General features: G+C 33.3%; 1 protein-coding gene across 2 annotated transcripts; it reads left to right on the top strand.

Annotated features, from left to right (window-relative positions):
- The first annotated feature begins 12,668 nt into the window (after positions 1-12,668).
- LOC105217897 (uncharacterized) lies at positions 12,669-25,389 on the top strand. Of its 2 annotated transcripts, none has more exons than XM_029043810.2 (15): positions 12,669-14,299; positions 17,691-17,994; positions 18,307-18,603; positions 19,962-20,127; positions 20,201-20,393; positions 20,464-20,915; positions 20,975-21,408; positions 21,468-21,562; positions 21,621-21,839; positions 21,932-22,227; positions 22,295-22,785; positions 22,849-22,976; positions 23,036-23,350; positions 24,747-24,824; positions 24,894-25,389. In XM_029043810.2, the coding sequence occupies exons 2-15, from the start codon at positions 17,768-17,770 to the stop codon at positions 25,016-25,018; spliced, it is 3,516 nt and encodes a 1,171-aa protein (XP_028899643.1). In that variant the 5' UTR covers positions 12,669-14,299; positions 17,691-17,767; the 3' UTR covers positions 25,019-25,389. The 2 variants fall into 2 exon arrangements, with proteins under 2 accessions (XP_028899643.1, XP_011191439.1); XM_011193137.3 differs by having other exon boundaries at positions 12,671-14,299; positions 22,849-22,979.
- Positions 25,390-27,927: the final 2,538 nt, after the last annotated feature.

The raw sequence follows: 27,927 nt of genomic DNA, 5'->3' as shown, positions 1-27,927 counted from the left end.
AATATTAAAAAAAAGAAAAAAATATAATATAAATGTATTGAAAATTATTTTAAAAAAATTTTATTTTAAAAAATTTGGAAAATTAGTTTTAAAAATAAATAAAAAAATTTTAAAATAATTATTTTTTTATTTTGAAAATGATTTTTTTTAATTATTTCTAAGAATTAAAATTTTTTTTTGTAAATTATTTCTAAAATTTTTTTTTTAACGTATTGAAAATTGTTTTAAAAAATTTGGAAAATTAGTTTTACAAATAAAAAAATATTGAAAATTATTTTTTTTTAACTTTGAAAATTATTTTTTTTTTTAACTTTGAAAATGATTTTTTTTTATTATTTTTAAGAATTCAAATTTTTTTTTTGTAAATTATTTCTAAAAATTTTTTTTAACGTATTGAAAATTATTTAAAAAAATTTGGAAAATTAGTTTTAAAAATAAAAAAAATGGATAATTATTTTTTCTTATTTGGAAAATGTTTTTTTATTATTTTTAAGAATTAACATTTTTTTTTTGTAAATTATTTCTAAATTTTTTTTTAACGTATTGAAAATTATTTTAAAAAATTTGGAAAATTTTTTTTTAATTTTGAAAATATTTTTTATTATTATTTTTAAGAATAAATTTTTTTTTGAAAATTATTCCTAAAATTTTTTTTAAAATTATAAATTATTTTTTTTAATTTTGAAAATGTTTTTTTTTATTATTTTTAAGAATTAAAATTGTTTTTTCAAAGTTATTTCTCAAAATTTTGAAAATATTTTTTTAACTTTTTTTAATTTTTTTGCATTAGTTTTTTTTTTACTTTTTTATATATTTTTTCCAATATTTCTTTTGAGCAGTCAAAATACATACATACATACTCCTACAAATGTATATACAAGTACATAACAATTAAAAATTTTACAAATAAAAAAAATTGAAAATTATTTTTTTTTTATTTTGAAAATGTTTTTTTTTTATTATTTTTAAGAATAATTTTTTTTTTGCAAATTATTTCTAAAATTTTTTTTTAAACGTATTGAAAATTGTTTTAAAAAATTAGTTTTGAAAATAAAAAATGAAAATTATTTGTTTTAATTTTGAAATGTTTTTTTATTATTTTTAAGAATTAAAATTTTTTTTTAATTATTTCTCAAAATTTTGGAAATATTTTTTTTAACTTTTTTAATTTTTTTTCCATTAGTTTTTATTTTACTTTTTTAAATATTTTTTCCATTATTTCTTTTGAGCAGTCAAAATACATACATACATACATACTCCTACAAATGTATATACGAGTACATAACAATTAAAAAAAAGTCAGTCATAATGTTGTTTAACTAATTCCAATGGAAGAAACCTTAGTTGTTTAGCAGCGTATACAGCATTTTGCCTTGCAAAAATGTTCTAACATAGGTGTTCATATAAAAGTCAGTTTATTTAGTATATAAAATATAAAAAAAATACATATATATAATATATATTTATTGCGATTTAAAATATTATATACGAAAACAAACGAGAGTTTGTTTAAGCAAGCGGCAAAGCAACGTTTGGCAAAAAGTTCAATCATAAATCATGCATACACACAAACACGCATACACATATCTATTGTTTATAACAAAATATACTTATATGTATGTAAATGATTTAGAAATTCTAATTGAAACATTTATATTTCTAATATTTTTTTAATATGCTGCCGCTACTCTACGCGCTTTCTATTTTGCATAAATATTACATAAACATACGTACATTTTACAAGCTGTTAAGTTTTCCTTACACAAACAACATTTGTAACAAATAACATTAACTTTAAACTTGCTAAATGAGCTACAATAATATAACAGCAGGGGTATTCACAGTGTCTATAAACTGTGTTAAGAGAGTAGCAGAGAAATAAATAAAAATATAATGGAAAGCAATGCAAAAAAATATTGATATACAGTAAGCGGCTAGCGGTAGTTACACCAAACACCCCTCCGCACCGCTTATGTGTTTTTTTTCTGTTTTTCAATATATACTTAGTGACGTACCAGGTATTATGTGACACCAAAATATAGTATATTTTACATATAATAAGTTGTCGCAAAGGAATGTTGCTAACGAAAACAACAACAACAAAATATTACAAAAACCAGAAAAAATAACAATAATTAACTTAACAAACATTTATTACATATATAAAGCGTATTATGCAATAGCGAATTAAACAAAAATTAACAAATTAAAAAAAAATACAAAAAAACAAAAAACAAAAAAGCAACAAAAACAAAACCAACAACAAACAATAACATTAATAATTAACAAATACATATAAATGATGTCATAGTAATAGTATTTTTCACTGTGCGCTTCTGTTGTATTTATTCAGCAATGATTTACCAATAATAACAATGTATATATTAATATAAATACCTTAAAAATATTATATAAATAAATATAAATATAAAAATATATATTAAATATAAAATTAAAATAAATATAAACAGTTTAGGATTATACAAATATATTATATATTGTAAACAAAAAACAAAACAAAGCAAAAAAAAATTAATAATGAATTAACCTTTGTACTTAAGAGCATTTCTTAAGTAGTAATAGCCACTCTATTCGAAATACAATGCAAATAATAATGATGATAACAATAATAAAACAAAAATGGAAATTTAGTTTCATTTAATTTGTTGGGGAAGCAGAGAGAGTCGAATGGCGAAACACATAAAGTGCCATAACTAAGCCATTAATAAAGCTATGGAAATAAAATTTGGTACAAAGGATCGCACCATGAAGGGGCATATATGGATGTAAACTTTCTAAACTCGGTTCTTTTAGGTACTACCTTTTACAGTCCAAAAAATAGAGGAATTCGTATACTTTACAATATATAAAGTAAGCACCATTGAAGATATCGGAACAAAACTTTGCATAAATACTGCATTTATAGTGTGGCAGCTCTTTTCTAAAAATCGCCGAAATCGGATCATAGGTTTTCAAGACCCCATATATCAAACATGAGGACCACGATGCATCTAACCTAATATTAGGGTTTCCAACTTTCAATGGACTTTATACCATGTATATGGACTTTATACCATATATGAAATTAGCCCTTCCTTACTTGTTATTGCTATTATTGTTGTATTGGTCGTCTTAAATCTGCCGAAAATTTTGTTATTAGGAGACTGTGTGCCGCTAGACTACGGCATTCCCCTGTTCTCCAAGGATGTTACCTCCTAAATTCTAAATAAATTATTGATATTGAAAAAAGAACTCTTCCGAAAAAAATTCAATGCTTTCCAGGTGGACGGCTGAAGAAGATGTACTTAGTACAAATAAAATATTTATTAATTCGTCTATATTAATGTCCCCACTCGATATTATTCTTCCAATCGTCGAAACACTTCTCAAACTCTATTTTTGGGATAGCATTTTGCTATTTTTAGGAGGATGGAGTCATATGTAGAAGTTCACGTAAGTGAGGAAAGTTTCTGACTGCCATTCACTTGGGAGTGGCCAGGAACGATTCTTTTACATGTGGCTCAAGCAGCTCACAACTTCCGGTCTTAGACCAAGTATCCTCTGGGTAGCCAACAGACATCCGTCTGGAAGCGAGCTAAAGTGAGAAGGCGAATCCCGCTTATGCGGTTGTGCGTAGGGCTTGGGACCCACCACATAAAAACGAATAACCAGTGAATAAGAAACACAGGCCTCGGATGAGAAACCCCCCTTTTGATGACGACCACGGCAAACGTATAAAGGACTATGATTTAAGGGCATGCACCTGGAATGTCCGGACCCTTAATTGGGAAGGTGCCTCTGCCCAGTTGGTTGATGTCCTCGTAAGAGTAAAGGCTGACATCACCGCAATCCAAGAAATGCGATGGACGGGACAAGGACGGAAGAAGGTGGGTCCTTGTGACATCTACTACAGCGGCCATATAAAGGAGCGCAAATTCGGTGTGGGATTCGTGGTGGGAGAGAGACTCCGTCGTCGAGTCCTGGCATTCACTCCGGTGGATGAACGTCTAGCCACAATCCGCATCAAAGCGAGGTTCTTCAACATATCGCTGATTTGCGCCCACGCCCCGACGGAAGAGAAGGACGATGTGACCAAAGATACCTTCTATGAGCGCCTAGAACGTACCTATGAGCGCTGCCCCCGCCACGATGTCAAAATCGTGCTTGGCGATTTCAACGCTAGGGTGGGTAAAGAAGGTGTCTTTGGCACAACAGTCGGAAAATTCAGCCTCCATGACGAAACATCACCAAACGGTCTGAGGCTGATCGACTTCGCCGGGGCCCGAAATATGGTCATCTGTAGCACTAGATTCCAGCATAAGAAAATCCATCAAGCTACTTGGCTGTCCCCGGATCGAATCACTCGCAACCAGATCGATCATGTTGTGATAGATGGACGACATGTCTCCAGTGTTTTTGATGTGCGTACGCTTCGTGGTCCCAACATCGACTCGGACCACTATCTTGTAGCAGCTAAGATACGCACCCGCCTCTGTGTAGAAAAGCGCACACGTCAACAAACACAAGGAAGGTTCGACATCGAGAAGCTGCAATCACAACCGACAACCGAACGATTTTCTACTCGACTTGCACTCCTGCTCTCTGAGAGCACTCATCAGCATCTCGGTATAAGGGAGCTGTGGGACGGCATATCAAACTCCTTACGTACAGCTGCAACCGAAACCATTGGCTTTCGGAAAAGCCAAAAAAACAGCTGGTATGATGAGGATTGTCGTCTCGCAGTGGAGAGAAAACAGACTGCCTACCTCGCAATGTTACGATCGACCGCAACACGAGCGGGATGGGAAAGATACCGAGAGCTGAAGAGGGAAGCGAGACGCATTTGCAGAAAAAGAAAGAAAGAGGCAGAAATGCGTGAGTATGAAGAGCTTGACAAGCTGGCCGACAGGGGTAATGCTCGAAAATTTTACGAAAAGATCCGGCGACTAACTGAAGGTTTCAAGACCGGAGCACACTCCTGTAGGACCCCCAGTGGTGATCTAGTGGTTGATGACCAGAGTATACTGTGTTTGTGGAGGGAACACTTCTCCAGCCTGCTGAATGGCAGCGAAACTACAACACCAGGAGATGGCGAACCCGATTCCCCAATCGACGACGATGGAACAGATGTTCCATTGCCCGACCGTGAAGAAATAAGAATAGCAATTACCCGCTTGAAGAACAACAAGGCGGCGGGGGCCGATGGATTGCCGGCCGAGCTGCCGAGCTATTCAAATACGGCGGCGAAGAGCTGATAAGGTGCATGCATCAGCTTCTTTGCGAAATATGGTCGGAAGAAAGCATGCCCGACGATTGGAATCTCAGTGTACTCTGCCCAATCCACAAAAAGGGAGACCCCACAATCTGCGCCAACTATCGTGGGATAAGCCTCCTTAACATCGCTTATAAGGTTCTATCGAGCGTACTGTGTGAAAGACTAAAGCCCACCGTCAACAAACTGATTGGACCTTATCAGTGTGGCTTTAGACCTGGAAAATCAACAACTGACCAGATATTCACCATGCGCCAAATCTTGGAGAAGACCCGTGAAAAAAGGATCGACACACACCATCTATTTGTCGACTTTAAAGCTGCTTTCGACAGCACGAAAAGGAGCTGCCTTTATGCCGCGATGTCTGAATTTGGTATCCCCGCAAAACTAATACGGCTGTGTAAGTTGACGTTGAGCAACACCAAAAGCTCCGTCAGGATCGGGAAGGACCTCTCCGAGCCGTTCGATACCAAACGAGGTTTCAGACAAGGTGACTCGCTATCGTGCGACTTCTTTAACTTGATGCTGGAGAAAATTATAAGAGCTGCAGAGCTAAATAGAGAAGGTACAATCTTCTACAAGAGTGTACAGCTCCTGGCGTACGCCGATGATATTGATATCATCGGAAACAACACCCGCGCCGTTAGTTCTGCTTTTTCCCGCCTGGATAAGGAAGCGAAGCGAATGGGTCTGGTGGTGAACGAGGACAAGACGAAATATCTCCTGTCATCAAACAAACAGTCAGCGCATTCGCGTCTTGGCTCCCACGTCACTGTTGACAGTCATAACTTTGAAGTTGTAGATAATTTCGTATACCTAGGAACCAACATTAACACCGATAATAATGTCAGCCTTGAAATCCAACGCAGAATCACTCTTGCCAACAGGTGCTACTATGGACTGAGTAGGCAATTGAAAAGTAAAGTCCTCTCTCGACGAACAAAAACTAAACTCTACAAGTCCCTCATCATTCCCGTCCTACTTTATGGTGCAGAAGCGTGGACGGTGTCAACATCCGATGAGACGGCACTAGGAGTTTTCGAGAGAAAGGTTTTGCGGAAGATTTACGGTCCCTTAAACATTGGCAACGGCGAATACCGCAGAAGATGGAATGATGAGCTGTATGTGTTGTTCGACGACATAGACATAGTCCAGCGAATAAAAAGACAGCGGCTACGCTGGCTGGGTCATGTTGTTCGAATGGATGAAAGTGCCCCGCTCTGAAAGTTTTCGATGCAGTACCCGCTGGTGGAAGCCGAGGAAGAGGGAGACCTCCACTCCGGTGGAAGGACCAGGTGGAGAAGGACCTGTCTTCACTTGGTATTACCAATTGGCGCCAAACCGCCAAAAGGAGAGATGCGTGGCGCACTGTTGTGGACTCGGCTATAACCGCGTAAGCGGTTTCTACGCCAGTTAAGAAGAAGAAGAATTTTGCTCTTTCAGATGTTTTTCGTATGCTTGTAAAACGATGGCGTTAAAAGGAAGAAGTCATACGGATGTCTGGCGAATATGGAGGCTGCGATATGGTTATAGTTATAGTATTGAACAAGCAACGAAGTGTGAGCCTTTAACAAACTAAAATCGCTTAGCTTATAAAACCACGTTTAACCTTAGCGACTCCTATAGACAAAGTAAGCAATGAATACAGATGAAATTTTTTGATTAAGATTAGATTAAGGATTAAGGAACGCACTGCGACCTATGGTCTATTGTACCCTGAAAATTGTATAGTACTTTGACATTTGGACTCTTCAAACCCGCAAAAAAAAACTGTATATATGTGAACTTAAGGATTGCGATATTCGAGTGGGATTATAAAAAGGTCTTCTCGAAAACCTTGTTTGGAAGGTGTCGCTACCTCTGAGTTCAATGTCGTCAACAATTTCCTTCTAATAACATCACAAATAGGCAGGCCTACAAATGTTTTTGTGCCACGAAAAAGTGAAAAAAGTTTTGCATAACTTGTGGGCTCTTTTCATTTATCGAACTACCAAGAGAACTTCTGTCATTCACCAAATAAAGTCATATGTTTCCATATGTTAGTGCACTTAGATCTTAAACCACACATCAAAGACTTTAGAGCATTTACTGTACAGACACTAAAGTTTGGTTTATCTTACGTTGAAATTAAAAATGAATCAAAGCTTATTTACTTCGACTGAATTCGTTCTGAGATTCCAATAAACATTTAAGCATATGATTGAACTCAGAGCGAATACGAATTGATTCATTCAAGTATATGTCGTTTTTAGGAAAGATGAATGGTCTTCGGAACAATTGAATATTTCCAGATAAATTGAGATTTTTTCATACTATCGGCTGTGGTAGAGGAAATAGGTCTTCATTGTACGATAATATGTACGAGTATAAAACCCTTAAATAGCTATACATACATCATCATTTGACTAAAAATAGACAGACAGACTGAAGCTAGTACAGTTTGATCAAGCCGACTAACAGTGAAAGACTCACGGCAAACGGTGATTGACTGCTTATGATCAATACTGAATTGAACTTTTATTAAATAAACGTGAACTTAGAAGTGTGTCTGAGTGTGCATGTGAAATAAATAAAGTTCTTTGTCAACGTTCGAATTCAAGGTGAGGCTTGAGAATGATGTCAGTGAAAGAGGCACTAATTATACATATGTAATTTCAATATTTGTATTAAATCAAATTCAAAATATTATGGTTGAGTAGTTAAATGTTTGTGGAGATAAATCACGTATTGTAAATATTATTGACTTACAAATTAGTGAGTGTGATAATATATGCTTGCCTCAAAGCACGTACGTGATTTATAATAGGTATTCCAGCAAATTTAACTGAGAAAATCACTCAACAGCAACGATATTAAAAATACAAAAAGGAAATGATAAACATTTTTTTACACTATAAATTGAAAGTAAAATCTTTAGATAAATAGAATACGAGGCAGCAGTGAATGAATGACGTCCGATGTTTGTCGATGGTCTCGACGGAAGATGTGTATTCACCGAAATGTAGTGTTAGTTGTAAAAATCTGAAAATGTCGATTATATACCTGTCACAGATAGCCTTAGGGTATTTTCAAGCTTTCAAGACAAAAATATTGATAGTTCTCACTTCATCGCTTATTTGGACGTACACCTCAGTGTTGCACGAAAACAATAAACGTTATAGGCCGACCCCATTACTACAGGATGGAATCGTATTAAATATCCTATTAAATTTCTGATATATGGAATACTACTATAACGATGTCTTGTTGAGTAACACCAAAAGCTCCGTCAGGATCGGGAAGGACCTCTCCGAGCCGTTCGATACCAGACGAGGTTTCAGACAAGGTGACTCACTCTCGTGTGATTTCTTTAACCTGATGCTGGAGAAAATAATACGAGCTGCAGAGCTAAATAGAGAAGGTACAATCTTCTACAAGAGTGTACAGCTAATGGCGTACGCCGATGATATCGATATCATTGGAAACAACATCCGCGCCGTTAGTTCTGCTTTTTCCAGACTGGATAAGGAAGCGAAGCGTATGGGTCTGGTGGTGAACGAGGACGAGACGAAATATCTCCAGTCTGCGCATTCGCATCTTGGCTTCCACGTCACTGTTGACAGTCATAACTTTGAAGTTGTAGATAATTTCGTCTACCTGGGAACCAGCATTAACAGCAATAACAATGTCAGCCTGGAAATCCAACGCAGAATCACTCTTGCCAACAGGTGCTACTATGGACTAAGTAGGCAATTGAAAAATAAATTCCTCTCTCGACGAACAAAAACCAAACTCCACAAGTCTCTCATCATTCCCGTCCTACTTTACGGTGCAGAAGCGTTGACGATGTCAACATCCGAGGAGACGGCACTAGGAGTTTTCGAGAGAAAGGTTTTGCGGAAGATTTATGGTCCCTTAAACATTGGCAACGGCGAATACCGCAGGAGAAGGAATGATGAGCTGTATTTGTTATTCGACGACATAGACATAGTCCAGCGAATAAAAAGACAGCGGCTACGCTGGCTAGGTCATGTTGTTCGAATGGATGAAAGTGCTCCAGCTCTGAAAGTATTCGACGCAGTACCCGCTGGTGGAAGCCGAGGAAGAGAGAGACCGCCACTCAGATGGAAGGACCAGGTGGAGAGGGACCTGGCTTCGCTTGGTATAACCAATTGGCGCCAAACTGCCAGAAGGAGGGATACGTGGCGCGCTGTTTTGGACTCGGCTATAACCGCGTAAGCGGTGTCTACGCCAGTCAAGAAGAAGAAGATGTCTCAGCCTCAATGGCTCCATGTGACTTTTTCCAAAAATTAAGAGAACCTTAAAGGATAAAGGGAACGTAAAGGGTCGTTGTTTTACAAGCATAGATGAAATTGCTGTATCCCAAAAATCGAGCTATCTTAAAAACAGAGTTCAAGAAGAGTTTCAACGATTGGAAAAAGCTCTGGCATAAGTCCACAATACCGAATGGGGATTATTATAAAGGCGACGACATAAATATACCAATGAATCAAATTTTTTATCAAAAAAAAAAGCTAAAACTTGATTTCGACCTCTAGTCTTTGATGTCCGTTGTCTTTCTCTCTGATTATGAACGCGTTGGGAACGCTCACAGTTCGACTCCCTAGCACGAGTACCGCTGCACACGCTCCGTACTCGACTCTCAAACGCGTACTTAGGAGGTTTTGAATTTTTGTTCAGCAATCAGCTGCTAGCGATCGTTCCTCGACTCTTTGGTACGCCATTGCGATGCGAAGAGAATGACTTGCAAGACAATTTTCATTTTTCATTCAGATTAAGATTCTCCATCTCAGAGTCTTTTTGATACACTCGATGGGAACTATTTCCAGAAAGTTGAGATCTAGTTAAACTGCCTTGTTTCTATCATCAATAATTTCCGCAGGGCATGCAACGAAAGGCGTATTAGGGCACCTTTTTACACTTTGGATAACGTTAGTTAAGTTTTAGTAAGGATCCCTTTCTAGCAATAAATATTAGCTATGTTACTCAAGGTGAATGTAGCTTTCCAATGGTGAAAGAATTATTGAAATCGGCACAGTAGTTTTTGAGTTTATTCATTACAAATATAAATACAAATCTTTCCTCTTTATAATATTAGTATAGATATAACTTATCTGCTAAAATCTGCAACGATTTTTTAATATTTAAAAACGAGAAAAGATATCACGTTTCGAAAACACAAAATATAACCGAGTCTAAAGTAAACGAACGACAACTTTCAACCGCCTTGAATCACTACCGTTAACCGCCCACACCACATAAAATCCTTGTGAATAATAATCGACATTAGTATTTAAATCAATTGGCTGTAACGAAAATAGCTTGCAAAACTAACAATACACAAATAAATTAACATCTTTAATGTAATTAGAATTCATTAATTGCGAGTGCCTACGTAATTTAGTTGTTGTTTTTATCTTGCTTTTGCGAAATCACTACGAATAACAAACATTTACATATAAATTGCTCATTTGTACGCATACTTTTCACAGTCATTGTGATTTTCTAAATGCGCTCGCACTCTGTTATACTCATTGTAACAATTCCTCCGCCAGCGCTCAAATGCCTGTCATCATACGTGCACAATTCAATCATATTCAACTGGAGCTAATTACTGCGCACGCGTATTCTGGACGATTTTTGGCGAGCGCTGAGTGGGACAGCAAAAATAGCAAATGTGTACTCAAAAGTCATGGAAATTTTATTCGCAACTCTCTCGCGTGTATTTGTTTTTTTTTTTGGTTAACTGGTATGAACGAATTGCATGAGCGGTACATTGAGAAGGAAGTTGGAATTAAAGGAGACTTCCATTAAGTTTACTTTACTTTCTTTATTTTTAGTTCTACATCATTTGATTACCGATTTTGCAGCACCAATAATTACAATTTCATAATTCGTTGGTTGGTATTTTACCTTTAACTTTTGAGCAGTCTGAGGGTGCCCAAGAGAAATATAGTATGTTAATCTTTCTATACTTTCATTATTTAAATCACTTCCCGGACATGAATCTTGAATACAGAAGACGTAAAACTTCCTAGTTAGAGTGATTTATTGACATAAGGTTAATAGCCGAAAACTTCTCACGATTTGCCGACCGAAACATTCTCTCTCCGAGGAAGTGCGGATACTACAACTTAAAAAGAATTATAATGGCGACTCAAAATTTTTCTACGTTTTCGGAGCTTAGCTTAGATTTCTGAATTTATAACAGAGATGTTTAGCAATTTGGGGTTCTCTGAGTGCTTATATATTAACCTTTCGGAGTACTGAAAGTGGTTGTTCTATAATTTTTGACAGAAACTATTGTGTGATTCACAATGTTTCAGTAGTTCGTTGATTTTTCCTTCGTATTCTTTCTTCAAGAGATTGTTCTAAAGAATGGATTATAGTTTTTATAAGAAAATCTCAGCTATAGTTTGGAGAAGTTATCAACATATTTTATCGGTTTACCTTTGGTCTTTTCATCCAAAAGACTGCTCAGAACAATATACGGTGGAATCACCATAATCTCATAGAAAATTTTGAATTAGAGAGATTTCGAGCTATAGAAGTCTTCATTAAAACATACAATTTTTCAAAAAGCTGTAAAATATAGATTTTTTCACAGGAATTTGTATGAAATTTGGCTTTTAAATGCTATTAACAATGCACGAGTTTGAGTTATAGAAGTTTAACTGTATTTTAGTTCATAGTAGAACAACTTGCATCCTTTTGAAAAGCTCTGTTAGGGCCAGGTTTTCTCAGGTTAATGATTGCTCGGTTAAATTTTGAAACTTTTTCTACAAAATTTGTAGAGTTATTTGAATTATCGCCGAATTTGCAATGAAATCAAAACTGATCGGGATCGTTACAGAACGAAGTTGAACAGCAGTCATCGATAGACTAAGAAAGAGTGTCTGAACGATGCGATAATCAAAATTTTTGTTAGAGACTATGAATAGCGATGAAATATTATAATTTGTATCTAAAATACGAATGTCATCAGAAACAATTTCAGTCTCAGTATAGTATTCTGAGAAAGTTTAGTTTAGTTTTGGTCCGCGAACTGGAATGCGAAAAGGAGCATCAGGACTTTTTCAAAACTGATCTTTGAGTTTATTTTCGACAACCATTAACTGTTTTGAATACTGAAGATCTATTTCTCACATTGAATTACATAATAAAATTGTTCATTAAGTAATTCACATGCAATTACAACTACAACACACAGCGGGAGGTACTTTGAACATTTAAAAGTGACCGACAATAGCGTGCCAGCCATGCCGGGGTGGAAAAACAGATGTAAGCACACATGTTAAGCATGTATGAGTATGTACATGTGTATGTATTGTAGTTGGTGTAAAAGGGGCCAAGAAATCAAGAAAAGTGCAAAAGAAAAGTAGAAGTGACAGACTGTGCGCGACTTTAGAGCACTAAGTGATTTGCTCCGTTTAGTACGAGTATCTAACAGTATGCGCGCTCACATGCTCCCTGGTGAGGCGCACTACATGTACAACACACAAACACACATGTGTATGCGCACAGATTGCTGTTAGATACTTTTTTTCCCTAATTTGGCTCAACAACAGCAACAACAACAACAACAAGGAATAATGAACAATGAGCTGGTTGACAGCCTCGACGACAACGATAGCCACACAACGAAGTCAGTCTAATAATGTAACTCAAGTCGTGGTGTACGCTCGAGCTGTGCTTGCGAACATTTGCAAAGTTTGTGTGTGTGTGTGTGAATACAAACAACAAGAACAACATAAAAGCAGCAAATTTTTACTTTTTTCGGGGGAATACGGAAATGAACAAAAGAACAAAGTATATTGCATAGAATGCGTCGTACAAAACAACAACAACCGCACAACAACATAAAGCCAAAATAATCGATAAAACAGACAAAGTGTGAAAGCCGCTAAAAAAAAAGATACATTTGCGACGGGACGGTGCGGTGCGGTTTGCAAAATAAAATACATATATACAAAATAACAACAAAAATGAAATAAAAATCTCGTGCTAAACAAAAAAGCAAAAAAAAAATGCAAAATTGCATACAAAAGCAGTAGCAACAAACACATAGCAGACACACACACATCCATAAATCGTCGCTCATGCAGACGCGTACCGTTAAAAGGAAAGGAAAAGTGCTCGTCGTTTCCTCTGAAAATTGTTTATGCACACGCAAACAAACACATACATACATACATCTATGTATAATTGCATGTATATGTATGCGACGTAAGGGCCTATGTTGCGTGTAGTTATGTGGACTGCTGCTCGGTAAAGTCGAAAATTTTCGAAAAATCTCTGCGGTATGTCTGTTGCTATTAAAACAAAAAGTAACTGCGTGTGATAAGCTAAAAAAGAGTTCATATGTTATATGCGAGCATTGAAATGTATTGTAGTTGCACCAAAGTGACCTTTCACAGTTGGACACAACGAAGCGAAATCAGACACACACCCCCAAACGGAGCAGCGGTTACAGGAGCTATAACAGCAAAGGCAGCGGTGGCAATTGTGGCAGCGGCATAGCTAACAAAAGTAGCAACAACAATATCAGTAAATACAACAACAACAATAAGAAGAACAACAACAATATCAGCAAATACAACAACAACATTAGCAAGTATAACGGCGGCGTCGTCGTCGCATTTTGTATCCTGTAAAGGCGCTGCTCACAAAAATATGAAAAAATCGATGCCAGACTCCGATACTTCAGCAAATCCAAGTCAAAATAGCAACAGCAATAGCAACAGCGGTGGAAGCGTTAGCAGCAGTGTTAAGACGGCAGTAAAATCTACACAACAACAACAGCAATCATAATAACAGCGCTGTCAATTGCATTGCAGCATTGAATTCTTCATTCATTCATCATTCAACGCACAGCAACTTTTGCTATATATTTTCCCTGATTTCATTTGCGGTGCTGCGGAAAAATTTCTGTTTCGCTGGGCATAAAAGGAAAAGCCAGAAATTTGTTGTTACATGCATACGAGATACATACATACATACATACAAATGTAGTTGTTGATTTTCCGGGTAAATATTAGTTGGATGTAAAGTGAAAAATAAAATATTTTTTTTTTATACATTTACATATGTATATACATATGTACAAGTGTGTGTGTGGCAAGCAAGCAAAAAAAACAGTGTTTTGATTAACTTAAATATGCTGCTGGATACATCCATCCATTGAAAAATTAAATAAATAAATAAGCAAGTGCAAAATGCAAACTCCAAATAGACAGCAGGGTTTTGTGAAAATTATGTACCCCGTTGTAAAACAGGCATATATGTATTTATATATTTTATATGCATACATAGCTCTAAAGCGATTTATATAGCAGTATAAGCATTATTCTAGTTACGTATATGCACGTACAGACAGTTGTGCCTACACAGTGTATTAATTACCGCTGCTCAAAGCAAAGTGCGCCGTTGAGTGTTTATGACGAACGGCTAATGTAAAGATTAGCGGCTATTGCCGGTGCAACTAATTATATGCGAAGTGAAAAAATAAATGTGAAAATATACCTGAATATAGATACTTACATATAGTCGTGCAATTGAAAAGTGGAAAAAATTAAAAGAACAACAACAATATTTGCAAAATTGCACAAGCTAATTGCATGTAGTTAAACTGTTGAGAAAGACAAAATACTTTAAAAAAAAATATGAAAAAAATGAAAAAAATAATAAAAAACGACAACAACAACAAACTTTTTCGCGAAATTGCGCAAGCTAATTGCAAATAGTTAAACAAGTGACACAGAAAAGTGCTGTCAATTAAAAAATAGCAATGCATATCCATTGCAGCAGACAGTGTACACACACATATACACGTACATATGTAAACTGTATAAAAATAGTGTAGTTAGGAATTAATAAAAAAATGAAAATAAAATTTAAAGATGAGAAAATAAAATAAAAATTTAAATAAAATTTTTTTAAAAAACTAAAATTACCAAAAAAATTTCGAAAATAAAATTTTAAAAAGTAATACTAAAAGAAATTTTTAGAAATTAAAATTAAAAAAAATATTAAAAAACAAAATTAAAATAATTATTTTAAGATTTAAAAAATTAAAATGAAAATTAAAATGAAAATTAAATGTTAAAAAAATAATAAAATTTTGAAACTATAATTTAAAAAATTTAAATAAAAGTTGAAAAAAGGTTTAGGAATAAAAATTAATAGAAATTTTTAAAAATTAAAACTAAAAGAAAATTTTTTAAAAATAAAAATTTAAATAATATTTAAAAAATACAAATTAGAATAAGTTTTTAAAAATAAAATTATAAATTTAAAAATATAAATTAAAAGAAAAATTTAAATATATAATATATGAAATTTTAATAATAATTTAAAATAAAATTTAACAAATAAAAATGAATATAAAATTAAAATGTTAAACAATAAAAATTAAAATAATATTAAAAAAAAAGTAATTTTCATGAATGAAAATAAAAATAATAAAATATAATATAATAATAATAAAATTTAAATTTAAAGGAATAAAAATCAAAATTAAAATAAATTTTCAGCAGTAAAAATATAAATAAATATTTAATAATAAAATTTTAAAAATAAAAAATAAAATAATTTTTTAATAATAACAATTTAAATAAATTTTCAATAAAAAAAAATTATTAGAAATTTAGAAATTAAAAGAAATTTTTAAAAATAAAAGTTAAAAGAAATTAAAAATAAAATACAATATATTTTAATCCTTCAATTTAAAAATAATGATTTAATTAAAATTTATAAATAAAAATTAAAATAATTTTTTTAAAATAGAAATATTTTTTTTTTAATAAAAATTCAAATAAATTTTTTTAAATAAGAATTTAAATAAAATCAAAAAATTATAAAATTAAAGTAAATATTAAACAATAAAATTAAATATAATAATAAAATTAAAAGTAATTATTAAAAACAAATTAAAAAAATAAAAATGAAAAGAAATTAATATATTATTAATAATTAAGAGAAATTTTCAAAATAAAAATTAAAAGAAAATTTTCAAAAAATAAAATTAAAATTAATTTTCAATAAACATTTTTAAATTAAATTTAATTAAAATTTACAAATAAAAATTAAAATAAATTTTAAAAAATAAATATTAAAATAATATTTAAAAAATAAAATATAAAATTAATTTTCAATAAAAAAAATTATTAGAAATTTAAAAATTAAAAGAAATTTTTAAGAATAAAAGTTAAAAGAAATTAAAAATAAAATACAATATATTTTAATCCTTTAATTTAAAAATAATGATTTAATTAAAATTTATAATTAAAAATTATAATAATTTTTTAAAAATAAAAATATTTTTTTAAAATAAAAATTCAAAAAAAATTGTTTAATAATAATTTAAATAAAACCAAAATATAATAAAAATTAAAATAAATATTTAATAATAATATTAAATATAATAATAAAATTAAAAGTAATTATTAAAAACAAATTAAAAAAAAATAAAAATGAAAAGAAATTAATAAATTATTAATAATTAACAGAAATTTTTAAAATAAAAATTAAAAGAAAATTTTCAAAAAATAAAATTAAAATTAATTTTCAATAAACATTTTTTTTTAATTAAATTTAATTAAAATTTACAAATAAAAATTAAAATAAATTTTAAAAAATAAATATTAAAATAATATTTAAAAAATAAAATATAAAATTAATTTTCAATAAAAAAATTATTTGAAATTTAAAAATTTAAAGAAATTTTTAAGTATAAAGTTAAAAGAAACTAAAAATAAAATACAATATATTTTAATCCTCCAATTTAAATAAAAAAATAATGATTTAATTAAAATTTATAAACAAAAATTAAAATAATATTTTTTTAAATAGAAATTAAGTTTAAAAAATAGAAATTAAAATAAATTAAAAAATAAGCATTTAAATTAAATAAAAAAATAATTCAAATTAAAATAAATACTTAATTAATAATAAAATTAAATATAATTATAATAAAAATTGAAAGAAATTTAAAAAAACAAAAACTTTTTTAAAAACTAAAAAAAAATAAAAAAATTGCAAAAACAAAAATGAAAAGAAATTAATAAATTAAAAATAATTAAAAGGAATTTTGATACATAAAAAAATTAAAGAGATTTTTTAAAATAAAAATTAAAGCAATTTTTTTAAATAAAAACTAAAAACAACTTTTAAAAATTGATATAAAATTTTATTAAAAGCTCATTATCAAATATTTTCAAAACTCCAATTTTTTTTAAATAATAATAAAAAATAAAAAAATAAAAATTGAATAAAAGTTTAAAAAATAATAAGTTGAAAAAAGTTTTATTTAAAAACCAAAATAAAATATATTACAAACCTTGCAATTTAACTAATTCCTCCACTTACTCTTTCGCTGTTACACTCTCTCTCTTTTCTCGCCCACGCTGCACGTATGCAGAATTTTATAAATTATTATACTACGCTTATAATAAAATAAAATAAAGTAAGAATAATAAACAAATAAACACAAAAATAATGGCCACTTCCTCGGATTTATTGCATACAAATGAAGCGAATGAATCGAATAACGGTTCAGATGAATCGATTAGCAATTGTGCAAATTCCAGTATTGTAGCGGAAACGCAAGTCGATGAAGAATCAATACACGCCACTAATGCAGATTCCGAAGCAGCAACGTCACCTGGTCACGTCCACGAAAACGAAGACGTTGACACCAAAGCGGATTTTGGTGCAACACCGTGGTATGACAAATTCACACACACACACAGACACATTCAAATACACACAGTCAAAAAAAAAAGTAAAACAAAATATTTTCACATGCAGCAACTTTGTTGTACAAGACATTTATCACCCGCAACAATTCATTTTCCACCCGCTCGCCTGCTTCATTTTCGCTCTCATTTTGACTCCCTCTCTTAATTTTTTTCCGTTTCGTAGCATTTAGTTTTATGTAGTGTCGCTCGCAATCATCATCAGCAACATCATCGTCGACATCATCTTCGTCGTAACGCAAACTAATTGAATTTCTTTCTGATTTAATTAATCAACAGTCACGAAAAGACGCAGCAGGCCAAGACGGTGGCGGTGGACGAGCAACAGTCACAGCAGCAGCAACAGCAGCAGCTCGAGCCAGTGGATTCATCAACACCTGCTGTTTCACCCTCCACACACACAGCACAGCGTCCGGAGGCGCAAGGCAATTTTTCACCAGACGAAATACCCGAACCTATTAAGGTGCTAGATGATATAATCTCGGAATTCGAAGATACATCAAAGCCAGCGAATGCAGGTGGTAATGGTGAAAATCAATCTGAGGATGATGGTTACATGAGCCTTAGTCGCAAGAAGTGAGTAACAACGTTCAACGTTGACAAAAGGGTTGTGTGCGATGGATTTGTGATTAATTTGTGTAGACGGTTATCTAAAGTGTAGTGTTTATTTTTTTTCGGTGAAAAAAGGAATAATTATTTCGGGGGAAAGTGACTTGCACAAGCTTAAAAAAGGGCATACATGTTTTACTTCCGGTGTAGTGACATACATATATTGATACCGTTAAAGCCAATAACAAATTATTTTATTGAAAGCTCAAAAGCTAAATAGAGATCTCTTGAGTCCGTTCGGAAGAAGCTTTAAATATTTAATTACTAAGAAATAGTTTAAAATGGTACCGATCTCCTTTATTATAAGGGCACAGAAGCTCTGTTATAAATTTTTTTTTCTAATATTAAATATATAATTATTTAATGGACTTTGAGTTATAGATCCACCTGTATGGCGTCACTGGGAAGTCATCACTGGACACTTTCTGATCGTATTTATGCTATGAAACAGGTTCTCATAAAAACTTTCAGTAGTTCAGACGATTTTAAACTACGTCACGCTCCTATAAAATCTTAAGATCTCAAGAACCTTAGAAACGTATGTTTCAGATAGCTCAGTTGTTGATCTCAGCTAAACTGTAGGTAACCAAGAAAGCAGTCTGCCCTAGTTTATATCTAATGAACCTGTTGTCCGTGGGTGTAGTTTTTACCTTCATCATATTGGCTCCTCTAGGCTGACGGACATGAAACTGCGAATTAGTTAAATGAAGATAATATCCGATTGAATGTTAAGAGAACTCTAAAAAGGCTAGTTTAAGCTTAGCAATTTCCAAGATATTTAGTTTTCTCTTTGGTCTCTCTATCACAATATACGGATTTGGAGTGATCTCTGTTGTAGTTAGGTGATATGCGTAGAGTACAGGTTATTTGAAAAGGCTGATCCCTGTACCACAGGAGATTCTACTTGGAGAGCTAAATACGGCGAGCAAAAAGAGCAAATAGCTCAGTGGATCTCCTGCGATCCACCTTATGCCAGAATGATCCCGCAGTCTGATCTCACCCATTGAATAAACGAACGTGGCAAGGCAGGAGTATAGGACACCAGCTTGTTTCCAATCTGATGAGATTGCTGCTTCGGTGCCATTACGCGCAAGGTCATCGGATTTGAAGTTCCCAGCGATACCGCTATGTCAGAGACCCAATCGAGTCTCATATTAAAGTAGCTAAAAGCTATTTATAGAGAGGTTAAGCACTCCTTGACTAGGTTTAAGCGATTATGACGCTTTGTCAATGTTATAAATTTGGGCGCTTGATTTCATTATTTATTACCATATTATGATCGACCAAAACATCACTTTAAAAATGTCTTATTCCAAAACGTTCAGCATGCATAAGCAAGATTTCGAGAACATCTCCCAGAGCAGTATTGGCAGTAATGTACCACCAATTATCACACCAACTAAAGAGTTTCACGAATTTAACAACACTACAGATGTTACCTGCCAAAGTCTGGAAACACCTGCCGAACAAAGTATTATACAATCCACATTGGTAAGTTTATATATACTTGTATATGGTTTCTCATGGTGGGGTGAGAAAGTGCATACATATGTTTTCATTACAGCCAAAAGCGCGTCCGGCTTCTGCTTTGACGAGCAACAACTATTCCAGTCTGCCATGTTGCGGTGCGCGCTCCACATCGTTGGATGGTAAAACTACGCGTGGTGTTAGCTGTAACGGTGAACGTAATAAGCTCGGTATTGATATCAGTGCGGTACATAATGCGGTACTACGTGGTGGATTGGCGAAACTGCCAGGTAATAATTGAAGTTCGAGCTAGTTTTTGAATACATAATTGTTTTTCTACTCTACTCATTACACTTATAGAGCCAATCTTAAATGAACATCCCGTAACAATATACCCCGGTCGTTATTCACCACCTACCGAGAATAAACGCGTCTCCAATCGTCCACAACGCATACTATCCTCCGTTGAGAAACACAAAGAAGTTTGCCATATACTTAATCCTTTGTCTTCGATATCCTCTTCATCGTCGTCGTCTAGTTCGAATTGTATTGGTCTGATGGAAAATAAACCATTGGATCTATCTAATAATATTATGAAAAAGCCATATATACGTAAGGATAACATTGCAAATGAATTTAGGTTAGTAAGTGAAGATGATTTCTCGGACGATTCGATTGAAGAGCAATCATTATCGCCAATTACATCGCACTCCTCACCACACAAACAAACCGGTATTGCGTGGGAAATACATTTTAAGAGTAACAAAAAGAAGTCGAAAAGTTCGGCGAAGAAGAAACCGACACGAAAGCATGTAAGTTTCACAGCAAATGCTTTACTTTCTTAAACGCAATATCTCTTTAACTTTTGCAGACTGCCGATTGTGTTGCCAAAACGGAGAATGGTGTTTATCCCTTACCAATTGTGGCTAGTGACGTTTATTACACGAAAGAAAACAATCGCGCTTATCGCCGCGAACCGATTGTTATAGACGCCTTGGATGGGTCAGAACAATGCACAGCAACCGCTGGAGATATTTTAAATCACTGCATGTATCGCCATCCCAATACGAGTATGTTGGGTAAAGGTACATTTATCATACGACGACCCACGAATAAACCACCAACAGCTATGGATATATTCCAAACGGATACTGAAGCGTTAGATGCACGAGACCAAAGCGACTATGAAGAGTTCTCGTCAATGGAAGGTCACGAGAACTGTAGGCCGAGTGAGACATTAGGCGCGAATGTAAGGCATAGCGGAGAATTAATAGCGCCACCAGGACCAACCTTGCCATCACCGCGGTAAATAGTGCTTCAATTGGAAACCTTAAACAAAGTTCTAAAATTTCAATATTTTACAGTGATCGTCTCTCTTTAAATCTCGAACCACAATTACCAAATATTTTTACCAAAGAAATGCTGGCTGTGCATAAAGGCGATCGCTCATCGTCTGAAGGTTAGTGTGTTCAAGGTATTAGCATGCACAATTTATTAATCTTCTGCTTTTTCTCAAGAACTCCTTGCTCCCGTTAAGAAGACATCACTCAACAGAGAGCCAAAGAGACGTAGCACCGATTCGATCAACACAAAGTCTTCGAGCTATGAAGAAGCTGAGGAAAATGGGCCAAACGAAGTTGTTAACTTATTTTCGAGCAAGAATAGTTTTGATCCGTGCAATATGTACGGATACAAGAATGATACAGCAGTCTGTTTAAAAGGACAAGAGTTTTCGGGTGAGAACAAAAAATTTCGAAGATCCCTGAAGCTTCTAGTAGATCTCTTGCCGCAATTAATATCTATTTTGCTGTTTTTTTCTGATTTTCAGATCTACGCTCTTCAACAACAACGACTCCACGCACAGATCTCGCACCGACACTTGAAGAGGAAGAGGAGCAATACAGTGACTTCAGCTACAGTGGAGCGCCAAGTAAAGATATTGACAAGGCCGATAGCAATATAATAGCCGCGGTACGCATTGTTGAAGGTGGTGCACATCATAAACGTCCACTCGAATTTCGTCCCGGTGTGCATAAGTCTGAGAGTGCCAAGGAGATGTTATTATCTCAAAGCGCATTTGGTCCATTGCCGCCATCGCCACCATCATCAAATCCCGATTTATTCGTGAGTATAACTTAAATATATAAAGCACACCACAGCATTAATGACAATGTGTAAATATTATTTTAAGGACTATGATGCTCTGCCACTGCCACCATCTCCAAAAGATCCGATCCTAGCAACGAACGAGAGCAATCGTAGTCTTGGTAAAGGTTTTATGAAAACGACAACTGCCGAAATTCACACACCCTCCTCGTTGGGTGGCGAGGAACGACGAAATCGTGACAATATGAGCGCTTTGCGTTATCTCAGCAACGAATTGCCACCTTTACCACCGCCTGCTTTTGAAAATATGGCACCGGTTGTGCCGCCACATCGTGGTCATTCGGCAAATACGATGAAATCTTGGTCCATCGATTCCCATTACAAGAAGAAATCACCGAAAATGTTAGGTTATGGTAGTGGTATTACTACACCAACGGGTTCGCAATACGATGGTTCGTACTCAACGAAGCGTTACGTTTCCTATGGCACAAAACGTAGTTTGAAACAGTCACCACGTGAAGAATTGCGTTTGCAAACTTCATGTAGTTTGCCGGAGACACCGATTTTCGCACGAGGGTAAGTCGTGAAATGATTTGAACTAAAAACTATTTCCTCATGCCTAAATCAAACGCTTTGCAGAAGCTGTGACATACCGCGTACACCCTTCCGACGTCAACCCGAAAGTGCCATAAGTGGTTCGCGTACAGCGCCTCGTTCTAGCACATCACACAGTATTAATATGGGTAACACGATGGGTGGAATACCAGGTGGTATGCACTATTAGTTCGTTATAATTTAAACAAAATTAAATTCTTCATTTCCACAGGTGGCAACACCTTTGGCGCTGGCATGTGCCGCCAACGTTCCATGAATCATGCACTTGCCTCGAATGAGATGCTGCGCTTAGCTGGCGCACCGGCACGCGGCTGGTATCCCAAACAACGTACTATGCGTCCAGCTTCTACAGAGAATATTGATCGTCTCAGTTCGTCGCGTGTTTGGGATAGTGCAGCTGGTATGTCTGGCACGGGTCAGTCGAGAAAACCATTGACTTTACCGCCAAATTTGACGCCATCGTTTCTCAATAAATCACCAAGAGAAGCTCTGCGTCGTGTAACAAGTCTTTTGATTGCGAAGAAAAGTAAGTAAAGTATTTGTTTGCAAGTGGTAAGATTAGGTGTTGCTCTAAAGCCCGCCCCTTGTTTAGGTCAGTAATTAGTTGATAGGTTTTCTGTTGATTTTGTTTCCAAAATATAAATGGTATTGTGAATTTAAGGCAGTGCCGGCATCCTTGAAGATTTAGTACTAAGTAAAGCTAAAGGTTGGAATTTATTGGATTCTTTATGAAGAAACTGATGATTTACTACTTACGCTTTCTAATCTTATTCTTTTTGGCTCTATTTTCGCCAGAACTCAAAACAAAAACAAATATTTGCCTGAGTTGAGTTAAACTTTGTCTTTATAAAGTATGTAGTTAGGACTGATGCCCTTCCGGGATCAATTGCCGCTGCAAGACCTTAGTAATCCAGTTATAACGTTTCATCTCTACATTCGAACCATTTAATGCTCCGAATTAAACTATTTATTTCTGTTATTCCTGCTGGGCATGGTCATTGCACCGCCTCAGATTTATCTAGAGAGGCTCCTGTTTTTGCCAACTCGACCACTTTTTCGTTTCCGAAGTTATTGGCTACGTAGGAGACGACAAAGCCAGCAATGCCAACTAACTGTCTGTGTATATATTTGCTTTCTGTATCCCCCATAGCTGTTCAATAGAGCTTCACAGGCCTTCTCTATACCTAGAAGAATAAAGAGAGAAAGATCTGTCTAGATCTTTGGAGTATACCCCTTTACCTACTCCTCAGTCCATTTTAGACTTGTCGGTATATATTGGGATAGTATCCTCCTCTCTTACTAGATCTCTTCTCCATTCACGTGTAGAGGGTATCCTCACCTGAATGGAGGGATATAGTCTGATTTTATTAAATTGTTTATTAACTGGTTCAGGGTACCGCTATGCCCATAACTCTTTCGGTTCCAACCACCTACATAGTTCGTTATTTGTTTTTCAATATCAATTTTCCAGTGCAATTTGGTATCTATCTGCACCCCTAGGTATTTAGCTGTAGGGAGCAAAGTTGTCGTCATAAAATAGGACAGATTTTTCGTATTCAATGCATTTCTTTAATTGGTTAACCTCGGATTGATACAGAGACTTCATAGTCAGACTACGCAAGGGCAATTCTAATGCTTAGTAATTCACAGTTGTCTTCTATCTCTCTCTCTCTCTCTTTCTCTCTTTGCATAATTTTGTACACAGAGAAACCCTCTTCAGTTCGTCGAGTCATTTAGGTCCTCTTTTAGTCTGTTAATATTTTAAACATCTCTTCGGTATCCTTTCACGCTTCTTGTAGTCGAAAGTATGAAGTACAAGGATGAGACTCGAAAGTTTGTGAGCTTCGGACTCTAGATTTTTTCCTTATTTTACTAATAAATAATATATATTAACTAATAATTAATCAACAATTATAATGCAGAAAACACTAAAGAGCGCAAGGGCAAGCCATATTCGGATACCACACTTGATGGACATCTACCATTTGAACAAGAAACTGGTGAGTATGCTTTTCTAAAAAATAAATATTATATTCGTAAAATTAAAAATAATTTTGTATTTCATTTAGCACTCCCACCCACGCCCAAGGAGCAGGCGCGCAATTGTAACAATACGTCACAGAAGCCTCAGAAGAAAAAAGGCCTTTTTAAAAGCTTATGGAAAAAAACCAAACACTTTTCATTAGATCAATAAGTAACAAACAACAACAATAACAGCAAATATGCAATTCATTAAATATTATACAATTAGCACACAAAAACCTACATACCTACCCATCCATCCAGCGAAACTGAGGAAAAACTTAGACTACCACAAACACACACATACCCACCCACACACATATACATACATACATACACAACTAACCGTGTTGCACAACCGATTGACAACTATTTATTATCGTTATATACTCACAGTAAGCGTAAGTTATAGGCCGTTGATATATTGATATCATACATAATATACATACAAACATACATACATACATACATAAGAGTATTGAACACAGCAGCCAGACAAATTTTTACATAAAATATACAATACATAAATATTATTACCGACAAGCATCAATACACACAGCATTACGAGTAAATTTCATTAAAAAAAAGTGAATTAAATAAAAAATAAAATAAAAATATGTAACTGAAAAAAAATACGATACACAGAGTATAGAAATGCACAAAGCCGCAAAACTAAAGACTGAATTTAAAAAGGAACAAAAAATTAAAAAATATTGATTATGCAAATATAAGACGTAACGCATCAGTTCAGCTTTCACATAACTAAAAAAAAAAACAGAAAATTAAAAAAATATATTTAAAAATAACAATTACTACTAACTAACCTTTTTTTAAATAATTTTTCAAAAAAATAAAATAAAAATAAAAATGTTCAGACTTGCACGAATCTAAAAATAAATTTAAAAAAAACTTTTCGTCAAACAACTTTGCTACCAACAAACAACAAACTATCTAGTAGTACATACAGCCAAAATTTCGGGACTTACTTGTGTATGTAAATTGTACTGACTGTAACTACTTAAAATTTAGTAAAACAAAAAACAATAAAGCAACAAACGCCAGAACAAACAACAAAAGAGGCAGGCGCGCCTAGTCAACCAAAAAAAAAATTAAATTTTTTAGTTTGTAGTTTAATGTACTTATTTGCTAAAAAAAAAACTCTTCCACTTACTTACATACATACATACATATTTATAACGTAGCTATAACTATATTAGCAACACCTATGTTGGGTTAAACTATTTAGCATATGTACGTATACTTTCAGCATTAAAATGCATGTTTTCATATTATAAATAATGTTTCCTTTAGTCTCTTAAGCATACTAATTGAAGATACTATATATTTTTCAAAAATAAAATATTTTCTCCCAATATTTTTAAGCAATAACTTGCACTTACATACATACAAATATATTAAGGTAAAACATTATGTATGTAGCAAAGTGTGCAATAAAAAAGTATTATGCTTCATTTATTTACGGTATGTATGCCATAGTCATTTTTTATTAAACAAATAAAGTTAGAAATAAAAAAAAAAATAAAAATAAAAAACAAATACAGTTAGTAGTAAAGCACCAAATTGTAATAACACGCAAATGTACTTATTTTTATGAACGTTAGATTTTCTTCAACCACTACAATTACAAATGTTAGGCACAACAGCCGCCAATTGAGACTTGTTTACAGCCGACATCAACGAACGTATGGATTAATTGATGAATTATTAAAAAAATAAGAATTATTATTAAAAAAATTATTAAAATAAAGATAATTAAAAAAAATAATTATTAAAACAAAATATAATAAAAAAAAAAAAATAATTATTAAAACAAAATATAATAAAAAAAATGAATTATCAAATTTGTATGTAGTTTGTGCGCAGTTGTAATAGTACACTAATGCATTCAAACTCAATTGGAAATTGCTGAGTTTTTAAAACAGTGAGGAAATAATAAAAATGAAATAAAAAAAAACATTTTTTTAACGAGTTAAAATTGACAAAGCACTTTAAATAAAATTAAATTTGGAAGATTGCCAAAAAAAAAATTGTTTTCTGAAAATTTATTTTTATATCTATAGTTTAGGGAATAAAAATCGTTATTTGCGGTAAGGTGTTAGGTGTAGTCAGAGAATCGAAAAAATGGAGAATTTTCAGTAATTTGTTTTTGCTATTAAATCATGTTATTTTACAAAAGTAATAATATGGCATTATTGCACAATGTTTTGACTCGAAGTCACGAAAATTTAAAAATAAAAATTTATAATTTCCAAAGTTATTGCGTTTGTGTTGATCCAGTACCAAAAAAGGTGCTTTCGTGACAATCATAAGTCCTTGGAGATTCATCTAAAATCAATCGGATTGGAAAAATTAGTTTTATAAATACATAGATCGGCATAATCGAAGCTTTTTTTTCAAAAATTAACAAAATGGCGGCATCAGGAATTTTTTTCTAGATTTTCGGGAAAAAATCAAAAAAATGGTCTTAAAAAACCGAAATTTTTGAAAAAAAAGTTCAAGCAGGCTCATGATTATTATGTTTTCTAAAAGCTTATAAATTTCATTAAAACCTACCTAGCGGTTTAGGAGTTGTCACCAGTTAAAAAAACACAGTTTTGAGAAAAACGCATTTAAAGTTTCAAACTAGCTTGTTGGAGTGCCAGAGTGCTCTTAGTTATTTGTCGAATAAGTCGAAAAGTAATTATCGGATCAGCTTCAAATTTTCAGAGAATATTCTTAAGACATTACACTTAACGAAAATGCAAATCTTGACTACCCCAACCTCCTTAATTTATTTTTTTAACTAAACGTTTAAATAATATTTTCTTTGATATTTCTAGGCAAATTTTGTTTACTTTCTTATGTTTTTTTTAACATTTTCTGCCAGTATTGCTTCATTTAAATTACTAATTAGACCGACAAGCAGTTTTATTAATATTCATTATTTTTGATAGATGTCGTTTTATTTTTTTTTTTAATCATTAAAATTTTGAGTTATAAAAATATTAAACTTATCAATAACAATCAAATAAATAGAACAAAATATTCTATTAATTATGCTGAATTGATTCTAAACTAAAA

The sequence above is a fragment of the Zeugodacus cucurbitae genome, chromosome 3 (genome assembly GCF_028554725.1).
Source record: "Zeugodacus cucurbitae isolate PBARC_wt_2022May chromosome 3, idZeuCucr1.2, whole genome shotgun sequence".
Lineage (NCBI taxonomy): Eukaryota > Metazoa > Arthropoda > Insecta > Diptera > Tephritidae > Zeugodacus > Zeugodacus cucurbitae.
This window is presented reverse-complemented; position numbering and strand designations above follow the sequence as displayed.